Source organism: Pan paniscus, chromosome 13 (assembly GCF_029289425.2).
Source record: "Pan paniscus chromosome 13, NHGRI_mPanPan1-v2.0_pri, whole genome shotgun sequence".
Lineage (NCBI taxonomy): Eukaryota > Metazoa > Chordata > Mammalia > Primates > Hominidae > Pan > Pan paniscus.
The window spans coordinates 143820595-143837461 of NC_073262.2; the positions used below are offsets into that span (position 1 = coordinate 143820595).

The window sequence follows — 16867 nt, forward strand, 5'->3', positions numbered from 1 at the left end:
GAAAAAAAGAAAAAGGAAAAGAAACGAAATGAAATGAAACAAAACTCAGGTTTGAATATAAATGAAAAAAAATCCCAAATAGAAATAGCAAATCAGGCTGGGCGCAGTGGTTCACGCCTGTAATCCCAGCACTTTGGGAGGCCGACGTGGGTGGATCACAAGGTCAGGAGAACGAGACCTTCTTGGCCAACACGGTGAAACCCCGTCTCTACTGAAATACAAAAAATTGGCCGGGCGTGGTGGCGCATGCCTGTAATACCAGCTACTTGGGAGGCTGAGGCAGGGGAACCGCTTGAACCCGGGAGGCAGAGGTTGCGGTGAGCTGAGATGGTGCCACTAAACTCCAGCCTGGCGACAAAGCAAGACTCCGTCTCAAAAAAAAAAAAAAAAGAGAAATAGCAAATCAAAAATCAAATTCAGCAATGCATTAAGAGACTGTTATAATGGAATCAAAGACAGATTCTGTGACTATGTTATTCGTTTTATTAATAAAGCAACAAGGATATGAGTATCTCAATAGATGCTGAAAAGACATCTTTTGATAGAATTTGATAGAACTCAACACTCATTCTTAAAAAATTTTAGCAGGTTGAAAGTAAAATGAAAGATCCTCCAATAAAAGGTGCTCATCAGGCACTGAAAGGAGCCACGGCCACCTTGGAGCAGCAGCAGAGCCCAGGAGAAGCAGCGGCACACCTGCTGTGCAGCACACTCCACAGGTCCTAGCTAAGGATAGACAGGAGGGAAGGATAAAAGGATGATGACAGGCAAATCACAGAGGGGAGAGACAACACTGTCGTTACTGCAGAGGAGTGATTGTTGATCTAGAAAATCCAAAGGATCCACTGAAAAAGCATTAGTACTAGGAAGACTCGGATATGCACATATGATGGATCAATCCAAGCTTGGATCTTTGGTGTATTCCAGCCACAAGTGACTAGAAAATGCAGGGAGCAAAGGATCCTGCAGGCGGTATTCCATGACCCTCCCAGGAACCCGCCAAGCCAGGCATGAACACACCTGGACAATCTAACAGGATTCGCAGCAAGCAGCAGATGCTGCTTCTGAACAGGAAAGTGGGCGTCATCCTGATGTCAATTTCCCCACATCACAACATGTTCAGGCAGCTACAAATCCCATCAGGACTTGGGAGGGAGGCACAGTAAGTTCTAAAGCTTATTTGGAAGGAGAACATGTAAGAATGGCCATGATAACTGGGGAGGAAGGGGGTGGGGGGACAAGCAGCTGGCAGGCACCTAGAGGGATGCCTAGCACACACCAATCCCTGCTCCAGCTGTGAGCTATAAACAGAGCAGTCATTCCAGGGACCCGGGAAGACCAAGAGCTTCTGTTGGTTAGCCTGCTTGCCTCTTTCTTGGGGTTTTTTTTCCAGCTGGGTGGAGGAGGTCCTAAATTTGGTTTTCAGCATGCATGTGCAGTGCCCGAGAGATATGAGCATCTCAGCGGGGAGTAGGAGAATGGTGCAAGCCCCAGGCTCAGAAAGGAGGGAACACAGGTCCAGATGCGGGATCTCAACACAATGGCAGGAGGCGAAGCCCTGAGCCTGGCCTGTTCGAGGTCTGAATCTACAATTGGACGGGATCAGCAACCCTGGATGTCAACGTGTGTGCTGCTGGGAGAGCCTCCTTGAATCCGGAAACCGCCCACATGCCAGGTTGTGTGCTTGGTGCCATACCTAGAGGACTCCTCCAAAAACCCCAGGTTTGAGAACTGAGACCAAAAGTCGAGAGCCATGTGAAGTGGTGCCCGGCACCACTCCCCTCCCACAGCCAGGGTACCTCCTTGTTTTTTTCCTTGTCCACAGCAGTCCACACGAAGCCGAAGGCCCCACTGCCCAGCGGGCTCATGGTACTGTACTTTTGGGAGTACTCGCCCTCACAGGCCGCCAACCCCTCCAGTTCCACAGCCTTGGGGGGCTCCTCAAACCAGGGTCTGGCTCTGAGCACCTGCAATGCAGAGGAAGGTCTGTGGGGTCACATGCAACTACACCGGGCAGAGGTGCAGCACCCACAGTGGTCCCCCTGCGTCTTCAGCAGCCGCCCGAGGCAGGTGTGCCCTGCACTCCAGTCCCCTCTCCTCCCATGCTCTCAGACAGGTCTGAAAGCCTATCTCCACAGGGCACCCCAAGCAGCCTCAGCACACTGATCCCAACTGGCACACATGTCGAAACGTGTTTACACCCCACCATATACATGGGCCTAGGCAGATTTAAAGTGGCTTCATTTTTTTTTTTTTTTTTTTTCTAGACGGAGTCTGGCTCTGTCGCCCAGGCTGGAGTGCAGTGGTGCAATCTCGGCTCACTGCAAGCTCCACCTCCCAGGTTCACGCCATTCTCCTGCCTCAGCCTCCCGAGTAGCTGGGACTACAGGCGCCCACCACTATGCCCGGCTAAATTTTTGTATTTTTTTTTAGTAGAGATGGGGTTTCACTGTGTTAGCCAGGATGGTCTTGATCTCCTGACCTCGTGATCCACCCGCCTTGGCCTCCCAAAGTGCTGGGATTACAGGCTTGAGCCACCATGCCCAACCTAAAGTGGCTTCATAGTCACACTGGATATTAGAAGACAGCGTGAAAAGTTACAAAGAGGGCCAGGCGCAATGGCTCACACCTATAATCCCAGCACTTTGGGAGGCTGAGGCAGGTGGATCACCTGAGGTCAGGAGGTTCAATACCAGCCTTGCCAACATGGAGAAACCCAGTCTCTACTAAAAATACAAAATTAGCCGGGCGTGGTGGCGCGTGCCTGTAATCCCCACTACTCGGGAGGCTGAGGCGGGCGAATCACTTGAACCCGGGAAGCAGAGGTTGCAGTGAGCTGAGAAAGCACCATTGCACTCCAGCCTGGGGAACAAGAGCGAGACTCCGTCCCAGAAAAAAAAAAAAAAAGCTACAAACAGACTGTATTCCCGTCCCCAAGGAAACAGAGAGAGATGCCAACTAGGATATTTGCCACACAGTACAAGGCAAGTCCAGGGCAGGCATTGACTGCAAATACCCACTTCCACCAGGCTGGGTCCGGTGAGCTCAGCAGCGGTAGAGTGGGTGGAGCTGGGCAGGCTGGCAAGGAACAGGCGGGTCCTGGCGGCTGAGTCGCGTTGGCTGTGGAGGAGGTCTTTCACCAGCCAGCAGCAGAACAGAGGTGTGGGGCCCTGGAGCTCCACCCGCCTCACCTCAAACTGTATACCTGAAGGGTGAAAAGGTAAGAACGCACAGGCCTGTGCTGACCTGGCTAGACAGCAGTTTTAGGTTAGAAAAGTCCAGTCCCCAGAATGCAACAGTCCAAACCCCAGCAGCTTTAAGTTAGAAAGTTCAATCCCCAGAACACAGACCAGAGAGCAGCCCAGGCAGAGGCAGGCAGCACCAAGGCCTGGAGGAAAGCTGTCAGGGCCGGCCAGGGAAACACCCCTGGGGCATAGCCTGCAGGCCTGCAACAACCACACCTCCTCACTCAGGGCAGCCAGAGGACAAGGAAGCCCTCCAGAGAGGCCTGTAGCGGAGGGTGCAGACAAGCCCCAACTCAGAATAGCCGGGAGAACCTGCACTCAACGTGCCCTACACACGGTGGGTCTTCGGCCTTCCAGTGACAAGAATGTGAATGGCTTACATTAAAAGCATGTACACATGTACCTACTCTAGTCACTAACAGCCATATTCAATTCCATACCCACTTACATAGAGAAAGCATGTGTGCATTTTCCACAGCCTCCTAGCTATACACCAACATAAGTGTGGTTAGCTTTCTTTGGTGGTGGGGGTTTACAGCCCATTTTATTTTCTTCTTGTTTATATTTCTAATGTTTCTACAAATAACACGTATTATTTACAAAATTCTTTTAAGTGTAAGAAAAAAACCCTAGCTATCAACACTACAAAATCAGCAATATGGAAACAACTGGCTAAAATAATGTGGACCTATTAAGAAATGAGGAAAATATAGCCAGGCATGGTGGCTCACGCCTGTAATCTCAGCACTTTGGGAGGCCGAGGCGGGCGGATCACGAGGTCAGGAGATCGAGACCATCCTGGCTAACACGGTGAAACCCCATCTCTACTAAAAATACAAAAAATTAGCCTGGCTCAGTGGCTCACGCCTGTAATCCCAGCACTTTGGGAGGCCGAGGCAGGTGGATCACAAGGTCAGGAGTTCGAGACCAGCCTGGCCATCATAGTGAAACCCTGTCTCTACTAAAAATACAAAAAAATTAGCTGGGTGTGGTGGCACACGCCTGTAGTCCCAGCTACTCAGGAGGCTGGGGCAGGAGAATCGTTTGAACCCAGGAGGCGGAGGTTGCAGTAAGCCGAGACCATGCCATTGCACTCCAGCTAGGGTGGACAGAGTAAGACTCTGTCTCAAAAAATAAAAAAAATAGGCCGGGCACGGTGGCTCACACCTGTAATCCCAGCATTTTGGGAAGCCGAGGCGGGCAGATCACGAGGTCAGGAGAACGAGACCATCCTGGCTAACACAGTGAAATCCCGTCTCTACTAAAAATAGAAAAAATTAGCCGGGCGTGCTGGTGGGCGCCTGTAGTCCCAGCTACTAGGGAGGCTGAGGCAGGAGAATGGCATGAACCCGGGAGGCGGAGCTTGCAGTAAGCCGAGATCGCGCTACTGCACTCCAGCCTGGGCAACAGAGAGAGACTCTGTCTCAAAAAAAAAAGAAAAAAAAAAAAGAAATGAAAATAAAAAAGAAAGTAAAACAGAATCAATCTCAAAGGGGCAAGCAGAGGGGCCCGATCACATGACCCTCACAGAAGGGCAGGTTTTTCAGAGATCAGGGCAGCCTAAACACCAAAAGCACGGAAGAAGAACACGTGAGCATCTCACCACGCTCACATCCCTCTCGGCCTGTCCGTGTGACCACTGAGGTGGGGGCTGGTGGGAGGTGGAGAGACAGACTCTAGCATGACACCCCCACGCTTCTCCTGCTCCCGACGGAATCTCCCCAGGCTGCTGGGAGGAGCGGCTCTTTAAGTGTATGGCCTGAGTCAGGGGGCACAGCTGGAACTGACGGGCATGGGGCAGGTGGCCTGGGACCTTGGGCGCCACCCTCCCCAGGCACACACATTCGTAATCTTAATTTTCAAGGGGTGGATGATATGCATTCTCCTTGAAAACATGATTTCTGCTGAAACTATTCCAGGGTGAAACCCCATCAGACCCCAGAACAAGGAAGGCCCTGCACCCCCACTGCACTGTGCTCTGGGAGCACCACACTTCTTCCCATGGGGCCCGGGACATACTCAGCCGTAAGCCGTCTCGATGGTAGCAGCTCCCGGAGTAGGCACCCTCCTGGATCTCCCGCTGCAGGCCAGCAGCCCCGCGCATCACGATCACGGGCGTGGAGGTGACCTGGACGTTCAGCCTTGGCTCCTCTGCTGATGGGCACGTGTCCTCAGGGCCAGCATCCAACGTGGAAGGAACGCATCCTGGGCTTTCTCTGTCACTTGCTGCATAATGCTCAGAGGACACCAAACAAACCTCAAGCGGTTCTGTTGGATCATGTCCCACACAGCTCTCCCGGAACCGTCGGCCTTGGCCAAGGTCAACACAGGTGCCGGTCAGTAGTAACAGCTCCCTGTCATCCAGGACACACGACCCCTGTTCCTGGAGACTGCCTACATCTGGATCGGAGCCCGCTGCCAAGGAAGAGGGTGTCTCTCTGAGTTCAGACGTAGCACAGGAACAATTTGATGACGTTTGGTCTGTCTGGTCACTGAAAAAGAGTTCCTTGAGGTTCCAGGAAAACGAATTCACATCAACCTCCTGGGCCTCCACTGCTTCCAGGCCCCCAGGGAGGTCGGCGGCCAAGGCATAGCAGGCTGAGGAGCTGCCCGTGCAGCCACCGCACAGGTCTCTGCCTCCCAGATCGCAGGACGACACAGGAGCGGTGACAGCCGGGCACTCTGTTGGAACGAGTTCGGCGTGGGGGACATCCAGGGCTCCCACAAGGCTCAACTGGGACAGCTGCTCCTTAATCAAGCAGGTCTGCAGCTCTTCTCGGTCGTTTTTCACTCCCAGCCACGGCTCATCTAGAGTAGGTGTCCCAAACGAGAGGCCTGCCATCCCAGAGGGGCTGGGGGCCAAGTCCTGGCTCCGCCACCACAAGCCCCATTCACTCCCGTAGCAAGGGCAGTGCATCAGGAGGCTGCCCCCCGCCAGCTGACCCTTGGCCTGGGGCTCGGCCACGGCAGCCCCAGCCCAAAGGTCTGAACCGCTGGGACCACTGACTCCCATCCGCTCTAGCTGGGCCTTCTGACACAGGCCACACATGCCAGCATCACTGCCCCCATCCTCAGCTGGGACTGGAGCTTCCGAATCTTCGCAGGAAGCAAATGGCTTCACATCCACTGGTTCAGACCTGCTTTCTCCCAGAAGATCCTGTCTGGGGCTCTCTATTGCCACAGGTTCCTCCCTCCCCAAGGCAGTGATTTGCTGGTCCTTGGGCAGCGCCTGTTCACCGTGCACTGGCAGGCTTCCTTCTGGGACACTGTCCACCCTGGGGATAATGACATGGGTGACCATCATGTAGGGCCACAGATGAGTCAAAAGGAGAGATTGCACCGATTCTCCATTAGAACTAAGTACAAAGCATTTAATGCCACCAATTTATAACAAGAAAAAGACCAAATTTTGTGACCAAGTTAAAAAATAAAGCACTTAGTCTCAAATTTCTCCAAATTAAGTCCACATTTAGAAATGATTTTGCAGAGAATGCTACCAAAAGCCCAACAGTAAAGTACAGGAGCACTTGCCAATGCTTTGGTCAGCGCTCTCGCTTCATCTCAGGGCCCCCAAACCCCCCGTCAGCCGTGCAGCCTAGCCTCGGCCCCACCTGCAAGGGGAAGTCCGTGCTGCTGCCTTGAGGAGGTGTGAGAGGAAAGGAGAGAGAGATTGGAGAGTCCCTGGTAAACTCCACAACAGTAAAAAAACAACTGATTGACTACAAACACCATCCGATTTCACAGCCGACTAGGGAAATGGCTCTCAGATTTGGGAAATGGCTCTCAGATTTGGGAAATGGCTCTCAGATGGGGCCCACACAGAAGGGGACAGGGGCCAGGGGGCCAGGCGTGGTGGCTCACGCCTGTAATCCCAGCACTTTGGGAGGCCGAGGTGGGCAGATCACTTGAGGTCAGGAGTTCGAGACCAGACTGGCCAACATGGCAAAGTCCTGTCTCTACTAAAAATACAAAAATTAGCCCGGTGAGGTGGCAGGCACCTGTAATCCCAGCTACTTGGAGGCTGAGGCAGGAGAATGGTTTGAGCCTGGGAGGCAGAGGTTGCAGTGAGCTGAGATTGTACCAGCTCACTGGTGAAATGGGTGACAGAGTGAGACTCCGTCTCAAACACAAACAAAAAAAGAAGGGGACACGGGCCGAAAAAGAGAGAGGAGGCTGGTGAGGGCGGCTCCTAAGAGGTGGCACACAATGTCCTCCAGCATTCAGCACATGGTGACCCATGACGAGGCTGCCACAGTCCAGACAGGATGATCACAGAGCCAAGGGACCCAGGCCTCCTGTCAGCCCAGCCACTGGCCTCCACATGACAGACTGACACTGGGCACCAGATGCACAGAATGTGACCGCACCACCTCACTCGGGGACAGACACACAGGTTAACATCAGCAACCTAGTAAAGGTATACCAGAGGCTCAGAAAGAGGACAGGATCGGGCACAGTGGCCCACACCTGTAATCCCAGCACTGTGGGAGGCTGAGCCCAGGAGTTCGAGACCAGCCTGGGCAACATAGTGAGACCTCGTCTCTACAAAACATTTAAAAATTAGCCAGCATGGTGACACACACCTGTAGTCCCAGCTACTTGGGAGGCTGAAGCGGGAACCTCGCTTGAGCACAGGAGTCTAGGCTGCAGTGAGCTGTGATCGCACCACTGCACTCCAGCCTGGGCAATGGCCAAGACCATCTCAAAAAAAAAAAAAAAAAAAAAAAGATGGAAGAGGAAGGATACAACCCAAGGGTGGGTTCCACAGAGAAAGGGATTGTGAGCCAAGTTCTGAGGAAAAGCAGTTTTCTGAGGGGAACTGAGGGGTAGGCTGAGGGTCTGCGTCTGCCTGCCTCTCTCCCTCCATGTCTCCCGCCTCTCTCCCTCCATGTCTCCCATCTCTCTCTCCCCTGTACCTCCCTCTCCCCCTCTCCATCCATCCCATGCTTGAGACAAACCCCATGCAAATGCTAGGAAACTGCACATCCTCCTGCAGGATCAGGTAAGACAGGAGGCGAATGCACACCACGAGGGTCTCACAAAGCCCCTTGCCAAAGAGTCTGGGCAACTTCTGGGGCACAGTCCAGACACAAAGCTGAGGCCCCTGGGCAGCACTGCATCTTCACCCATGCTCTTGGGGCCTTAGCGGGCTGCTGCAGCCTCAGTACCCATTCTCTCCAGTCACCTGGGTCCACGGCCCTTCCATCAAAACCCTTGGGTCAGATGTGTTTGGGGATTTCAGAAAAGTCATACGGCCACTTGCTAGGGAGACCCCAGCAGGCTGGGGAGAGGGCCTCATGGGCATCCACTGCCCTGTGTCTGCAGCGAGGCCTCTGAACACTCAAACTGCAGAGGTCAAGGGAAAACCACAAACAGCTTCTCACGTGCTTAGGGCCAATTTGACCGTCCAATGCTTTTAGCATCGATTCTAAGAAAAATATTTCAGTGTTGGGGGCTTTTTGGATTTCATAATTTTGGCTAAGAGATTGTGAAACTGTGGATCTCTGACTTTCAGCACGACAGCAACTCAGGAAACATGAGGACATCCTCCAGCTGCCCTGGCAGCCAGGCATCGCCACGCCACTCAGTTCTGGCCAGCATGCAGTCAGGGCATGAAGGATGTGATCTGCCGAGTGCACACAGGCCTTGAGCTGCTGGGACCTCAACCCAGGGCAGCCCCAGGGACCGTAGGTCCTCCAGTGGGGAAGCACCAGGACCTGGCCCCCGTGGAGACCTGAGACCCCCACCTGCTGTCTGAGCACATCACCTGAGGTCTCTTCGAGGACCTGATGCCCAGTGTAACAATTCACTCAGCTTCAGCATCCATTTGCTAAAAATCAGACTACACTCCCAGGATTACCAGAACTAAAGGAGACAACTTACCAGGAAGCACCCAACGTAGTCCCTAAAACACAAAAGCACTCCGTACAGCTCACCTCCTTCCTTCATGCTTCCTAACCCTGTTCTGTCTTACTGTTTCAGCTTATTGTCCTGACCAGACTACAATTCTTAGGGACACACCCCAAGTCTTCTGTAATGCTTATTTGTTGAATAAGCGAACGAGTGAGTGAATGATTGAGCGGGGAATGAATGGATAAATCTCTATAGTCGTAACTGCACTAGCTGTGCAGTGGATGCTAATCAAACTCTCAGAACTGTGACATCCAGAAACGTCCAATGCAATAGGAAGACTAGGAATTGGCTGATCTTGGGCAACTCCCTTGGTACCACCAAGTCCTGGAAGATGAGTTGTGTCCAAGGTCCTGAGGAGAGCAACGGGCCACATGGCCTCTGTCCACCAAGATGTCCCAGACAACGGGAGCACTGGCAAGGGGGCCCGGCCGCTAGTGCTGTTGAGCACCCACGGGTCAGACTTGGGCCCTCAACGACGGCCGCCCCACTTCAGCTTGGTGGCACCTCTGGAGAGGTGCGCACAGCAATATTATTCATAGTAATATTGAAAACTCACATGTGTTGAGCACCTGCTCTGTTCCACTCACAGTGGAAGTAGAGCAAATAGAGCCAACAGCTACCCTCTCACGCCACTCAACGTGGACCCACAGTGGCAAAGGGAAAATCAGGGAGGCTAAGCAAACAAGAGAAAGCACCGGCACATCGGCCAATGGGAAAGTGGCCCATGAGCTAGGGTACCATCCAGGAGGCTTCGGTTCCGAGGAGGCCTGTAGAGGAAGATCTGCAGGACATGTGTGTACGTACACATACACACACATTTAGGACACTGTGTATGGTATAATCCCAGCCGTGCTCAGGGAACAGAAGCAGTTACATGTGAGCACACATATGCATATGCACACATAGAAGTATAATATACAACTATAGTTAAATGCACAAGAAAGAAGGCCTGGAAGGCTCTAACTGCTGACTGCGGTCCCCTGGGGGAAAGAGTAGGATTGGAGGAGGGGGATTGGAAGACGGCCAGGGGAACTATTGCTTTTACCATTATTCTTCTATAATTAAAAAAACACATATGCATGTATTACATTTTTTTTTTTTGAGACGGAGTCTCACTCTGTTGCCCAAGCTGGAGTTCAGTGGCGCGATCTCGGCTCACTGCAAGCTCCGCCTCCAAGGTTCACACCATTCTCCTCCTCAGCCTCCCGAGTAGCTGGGATTACAGGCGCCCGCCACCATACCTGGCTAATTTTTTGTATTTTTAGTAGAGACGGGGTTGCACCGTGTTAGCCAGGATGGTCTCCATCTGCCGACCTCATGATCCACCCACTTCAGCCTCCCAAAGTGCTGGGATTATAGGCGTGATCCACCACGCCTGGCCCATGCATTACATATTTTTAAACATAACATACATACTTTATATGTATCTATTACATATTTTTTAAATAATTTCAAGACTAGAAAACACAACTATGTGGATAAATATCACAGACACAGCGATAAGCAGAAGGCAGACAGAAGGAAATGCATGCGTCAGGCTCAACGGCAGGCAGTCTAACCTCTGCCCTGACCCAGGGCAGCAGGGTGTAGGGGGCACAGTGCAGAAAGGGACCCAGGGTCTGCAGGCAGCCAAGAAAGGGTCCTGGGCCACCTGGGCACCTACAGTTTGGGCACCTTTACTGTATGCTGTGCATAAGAAAAGATTCTGGGCCAGGTATGGTGGCTCACACCTGTAATCCCAGCACTTTGGGAGGCCAAGGCGGGTGGATCATGAGGTCAAGGGATCGAGACCAGTCTGGCCAACATGGTGAAACTCCCCCTCTAGTAAAAATACAAAAATTAGCCGGGCGTGGTGGCAGGTGTCTGTAGTCTCAGCTACTCAGGAGGCTGAGGCAGGAGAATCACTTGAACCGGGGGGCAGAAGTTACAGTGAACCAAGATCACGCCACTGCACTCTAGCTTGGGCAGCTGAGTGAGACTCCATCTCAAAAAAAAAAAAAAAAAAAAAGATTCCGAAGAAGAAAATGGGTTAAAAATACACACACACGTGCTATGTACAATACGACTATGAGAATAGAACAAGCTTTTATTTCTACTTTTCCAAATGTTCCTAATTCTCTAATATAAACTTTCTTTACTCTAAATAGAATATTTTTAAATGTGCAAAGAGAACAGCTTCATATGACTTTGAAAATGATAAAATGAATCCCAGCACTTTGGGAGGCCAAGGTGGGCGGATAACAAAGTCAGGAAATCGAGACCATCCTGGCCAACATGGTGAAACTAAAAAAAATACAAAAAATTAACCAGGCGTGGTGGTGGGCGCCTGTAGTCCCCAGCTACTCGGGAGGCTGAGGCAGGAGAATGGTGTGAACCCAGGAGGCGGAGCTTGCAATGCAATGAGCTGAGATCGCGCCACTGCACTCCAGCCTGGGTGACACAGCGAGACTCTGTCTCAAAAAAAAAAAAAAAAAAAAAAAAGAAAATGATAAAATTATGATTCCATCAGTTCTCTGAAATCTACCTAAACATTCTGGAACTCTCCACAGCCTGTTTCCTTATCCCTACAGTGAGACAGTAACACCATGGTGCCCTCCCATACAGGCTGATAAGGACTCAGCCAGGCAGCACAGAAAACCCAGCAGTCACTGTGTGTGGAAGAGAGCAGGTGCTCAACACATGTGAGTTTTCAATGTTACTATGAATAATAGGCTGAACATTTCTCTCTGACTTGTTCCTCATTCACCTACCATCTGTCTGGACTTTTAGTAAACCTGCAACCTCCCACCAAGGGACTTACCCTGGAGCAGGCTGAGGTGAGAGGCAGGAAAGGAGCTGGCCTCCAGCAATCAGCTCAGTCTGAGTCCCGGTGAAGATGTCTTGGCTTTCCATCAGCTTCCGGGTCTCATCTCGGGGCACAACGTGGCCACCAGCAAGCACGACATTAATCCTTGGATCTGGCAGCAACACCAAAAAAGAGCGTTTGCTCTTCACAGGCACTCCCTAAAATGAATCTGCTCATTCGCCTGGAACTCACTGAGACTCCTTCACAGCATGACCAGCATCGACCACCTCTCACCACCCCAGGCGTCCCAGGTCCAACCCAGCGCCCTCTTCTCTGCCTCCTGTCTCCCTGCTCCTTGGCCCAGGACACCTGCAGCCAGCTACCATGATCCTATTAACACCCAAGTCAGAGCACGGCCCTCATCTGCTGACAACCCTCCAACAGCTCCCATCTGACTCTGGATAGAAGCCGAAGTCTCGGCCATGGCCCCCCAACTCTGTGGCCTCACTCCTCCAGGTCTCTCCACCTGGCCTCCCTGCCATATCTGAAGTATTAGAGGCCTTGGGATCATGGCTCCTGATCCCAGAAATGCTGCACCTGGGTATCTACAAGGCTTCCCTAGGCCTCCTGGGCCCCCAAGCCTAAGACTGCATGCCCTCTTCCCCTCTTTGCCTTCCTCCCGAGCTCTGGCCACTTCCTGGGCTCCATGTCACCTGGCTCCCTCCAGTCCCCGTGAGCGCAGGGGCATTTGCACGCAGTGCAGCCTGGCACGTGGTAGGGGATGAATGTATGTCTCTTGGTTACATGAGAGAAAGCAGCCTGCATTAGGAAGGACCCTGGGAGGCCACGCACGGTGGCTCACACCTGTAATCCCAGCACTTTGGGAGACCGAGGCGGGCAGATCACCTGAGGCTGGGAGTTCGAGACCAGCCTGACCAACATGGAGAAACCCCGTCTCCACTAAAAACACAAAATTAGCCAGGCATGGTGCTACATCCCTGTAATCCCAGCTACTCGGAAGGCTGGGACAGGAGAATCACTTGAACCCAGGAGGCAGAGGTTGCAGTGAGACGAGATGGTGCCACTGCACTCCAGCCTCAGCAACAAGAGCAAAAACTCTGTCTCAAAAAAAAAAAAAAAGGACGACCCCAGAAAGAACCCTAGCCCCAAGCCGAGAGAAGCCTGCTCTGTGACCAGGACAGTTGGGTGGTTCAGTATAACTTCTCCAAGAGGCATTTTTGACAGTAACTAGCAAACGTGTTCATTCCCTGAATCAAGAAGTTCCACTTCTAAGAATCCATCCTAAGGAAACAATGCGAGAGTAACAGAAATGTGATCCCCTCCCCCCACCACCAAATATCCGACAAACAGCATGTACTCAACACAGGCATGCATGCACAGGTCAGAATTTGGAATTCTGGAAAAAGGGGAAGGGGAATATAATCAGTGCTAGAGGAAAAAGCTTGTATAAAGGACAGACTGAGATAGAAAAACCCAGATACAATGAAGGGAACCACATGCTAAGGAAAGCCGGGATTGTAAGGAGAACCAACAGCCTAACAAAGTATCTTTTAAAACAAATGTTACAATCCAGCTTCTAATGCCCCAGGCGAGACCCTGTGGGGAAGGAGGCTGGGCGCATGTGCCAAAGAACTCACACAATGCCCAGAAAGCTAAAGAGTGTCTGATGGTAAATGTTTATCTCACCAGGCTGGTCAGTCTCGTGAAGCTGTAGTTTTTCTCAGCGACTGTATTAAATCCACTTTCGCACTCATTCAATACCCGAGTGACCGCATGCAGGACAACCTCGCAAGCCAGCACCTGCCGACCCACCTGGCCCCACCACGATGCAGAGCCCCGAGGCGGCTGTGCTTTCTGCCAGCACTGGCCACTCTCTCTCTCTCACCCCCACTGTGTCCTTCCATAGAACAGAGACCCCCCCACCTGACACCCCTGCCACACCATCACCCGGACCCTTGGGCCCCAGCCTGCCCCAGGAACTCCAGAACCACACCCAGTGAGCCCACGCTCCAGGTGGGCAGAGCCCCTGGAGGCAGAGTCCCGGGGTCCCCACCAGGGCAGAGCCAGGGACAGGGCGCACCCCCACCCCATGCTTGTCAACAAGAGTGAGCACTGTGGAAGCAGCCAGGGGCCTGCTCCTTACCAGGAGCTCAGGCGTGGGCCCTGCCAGGACATCAGCGGGTTCTACTGCCCCTCATTGCTCCCAGCCAGAGTGGGTCCCTCGGGACAGGAGGCAGTGTGCTCACCCTGTCTTCACAAGCCACACACCTAAGACTGTGCATATGAAAGGGACTCGGAGTATTTGTTGAAATCATTTAAAATGTTAAATTAAAACTATGTGGGATAAACATAATTAAACCAGGAAATACTGGTAGAACATTCAATTTAGGAATTGCAGTCAACCCTCAGTACACTCAGGGGATGGGTTCCAGGACCCCCAGAATGCCCAAATCCGAGCACCCTCAAGTCCCACAGCCCACCCGTGGAACGCAGGTGCATGGGAAGTCAGCCCTCCATATACGCCAACTTCACCTCCCACCAGTACTGGATTTCTGAGGTTGAAAAGAATCTGTGTATAAGTGGACCCTCTAATGTCAAACCCAGTTGTTCAAGGGTCAGCGGTCATCCGATATGCTACATGGCTTCACTTAAACTACATGAAGCTATATAAGTTTACTTAGAAAAGACAAGACGGTCAGTTAGCTGTGTCTCGGATGCTGTGTCTCGGATATCATGGGCACTGGTGATGCACTCTTGGGGGGTTTTCTATTCTCTTCTCTATGCTCATACGTTTATAAGAATAATATGTCACAGCCCCTGAGACAGAGAGGAACATCAAACCAGAAAACAGTCACCCCCTACTCCGCCCCCCACCACCCCCGAGCCTCTGGAGGGACAGTAGCTCCTGCTCCTCCCAGCCCTGTCTCAGAGGCACGGGGCTGTCTGGGGCTCAGCAGCTGCAGCGCATTCAGGAGAAAGAGGACGTCTTACCCTGGCCCCCCTCAGCTGGGTCCTGGCCCTGCCACGGGTCCAAGGTTCTCTCCCCACACCCACTCTCATCGCCGACGTCCAGGCAGCTGGCCAGGTCTGGGAGCTGTAATGAGCTGTTGTACGCAAGGTCCATGTAGCTGTAGAAACCAGGAATCAGGAAAGTGATATTCTAGAAAACAAAGCAGGGACATTTCAGAACCTGGAGGATCCACGCTGACCCACTGGACCGTCCCCCTGGGGGAGGAATGAACACAAGGAGAGCCAGTCCCTGAGGGTTCACCCTTAAGGTCAGGAAAGGCCTCGGGCCAAATGCCCTTCGACGCACCTGAAGCCCCTCGGATGCTCAACATGTGATCTGTGATTTTCCCCTTAAGAAAAAGGTAAAAACACACTCTGCGGCAAGTTACAGTGACATCGACACATCTTTGGAGCAGACATCCGGCCTTTGGCCCCATGTTTAGATGGATCTGGGAGCCTGTGTCTGCAAGCCTCACCTCACGCGGCTCACTGGTGGCCGGAACAGTGACATGCACCCAGGACAGAAGGACTGTGGGGCCTTCCTCCCAGGCCAGGAGCTGCTCTGACAGATGCTTCCTCTGAACCTGTGTGTGACCCCCTCACCGGGACACTGCCCATAGCTGTAATGCCAGAACCCGCTCTAACCTCACAGAGGGCACAAGTGTCCATGCCCCCAAAATCCCTGCAAGGTCTCAATGCCCTCAGCTCCTGTGGGAACCCTTCATCCAGGAAGAACACTAACTGCTTTTTAACTAACTTAAATTTAACGTAACTACAATTCAGCTTAGCTACTTTTTAGTATTTCTACTAGGGTGAGAAATGAACCCCCGCAGTTGTGTCGTAAACCCTGGTCCATCAGTCAGACCAGATCTCTCAGGGCTTCGAGGCACAGTGCTCCTCTCCCTCCCTCTGACGGTGGCTGCTGGGGAAGGGTGGAGAGGAAGGAGCTTGGCAGCCATGAGCAGGGACCTCCCTCCCTGGACCCAAGGTCCCTCCTGGGTAAAGGAGCGAGCTGGAGAGCTTGCCGGGTGCGAGGCCTGTGCCACACGCAAGCCCGCACTGCAGAGCACAGCAGCTTCCTCCCAGGGAACGGGAGCCAGGCGCCCAGGGCAGCCCCACCTTGCCCAGGAGCTCCGTCTTTCCGTAACCAAACAGTGTCAGCGCGAAGCTGTGGTTGATGCCGTGGATGGTCCCATCCGGCAGGAGGGTGATGAGGCCACTGATGGTGCAGAACACCCAGACAGATGCCCGGTAGCCCCTCACAGGGGCCGCCTCACCGGTGGTCGCCTCCTCGCTGCTGGGTTGGGATTTCAGCTTTAAGCTCAGAGGGAAGGTGGTACCGTCCCTGGCTCTTCCAACAGACCTCTGAATCTTGAGATTCTGAAAGAAAGGCTTGTCGTTTGGCTTAAGCCGTGTTTCACGTGGACAGAGCACTGAGTCTATGCTGCGTCCGACCCAACTTCTACCCCACATGTCATCGGCGAAGGTCCCCAGGACATCTCACACCCACACTGCTCTGCCTTCCCTCTCCTCCCAGGCCCAGCTGGCCCAGGAAAGAGCCCTTCTGTGGGTGGGGAGGACTCAGTGTCCAGAGCCGCCCCAGGCACAGCAACCCCAGGGCAAGTGAGACACCCCAGTGAGGGGCCGGGCACCAGCAGGGAGGGAGGGAGGGAGGACTGTGGGGCTCAGGCTCGGGGCTTGGCCACGCCACTGCCAACTGTGCCATCCTTGATCTGGCGCCAGGATACTGGCCCCACAGGCAGCACTACACCAGCTGCGCAGCTGTGGATGTTTCCTCCCACCCCTCAGCCTTGGGCAGCGTCCCAGCATCCACCTCTGTGGGTGGCCCAGCTCCAGGGAGAAGACTCAGGGGACAAGAGTGGTCAGCTGGGAG

At 53.0% G+C, this 16867-nt stretch overlaps 1 protein-coding gene across 3 annotated transcripts in view; it reads right to left on the reverse strand.

Moving 5' to 3' along the window:
* PASK (PAS domain containing serine/threonine kinase) overlaps positions 1-16867 on the reverse strand; it is a 55017-nt gene that overhangs the window by 24813 nt on the left and 13337 nt on the right. For all 3 annotated transcript variants that reach the window (XM_055109310.1, XM_008965618.4, XM_003813055.6), the window contains exons 7-12: positions 16093-16353; positions 14956-15124; positions 11959-12115; positions 5265-6520; positions 3021-3205; positions 1800-1967 (exon numbers count right to left, since the gene is read on the reverse strand). In XM_055109310.1, the coding sequence (XP_054965285.1) occupies positions 1800-1967; positions 3021-3205; positions 5265-6520; positions 11959-12115; positions 14956-15124; positions 16093-16353 (2196 nt within the window). The remainder of the gene's footprint in view (positions 1-1799; positions 1968-3020; positions 3206-5264; positions 6521-11958; positions 12116-14955; positions 15125-16092; positions 16354-16867) is intronic.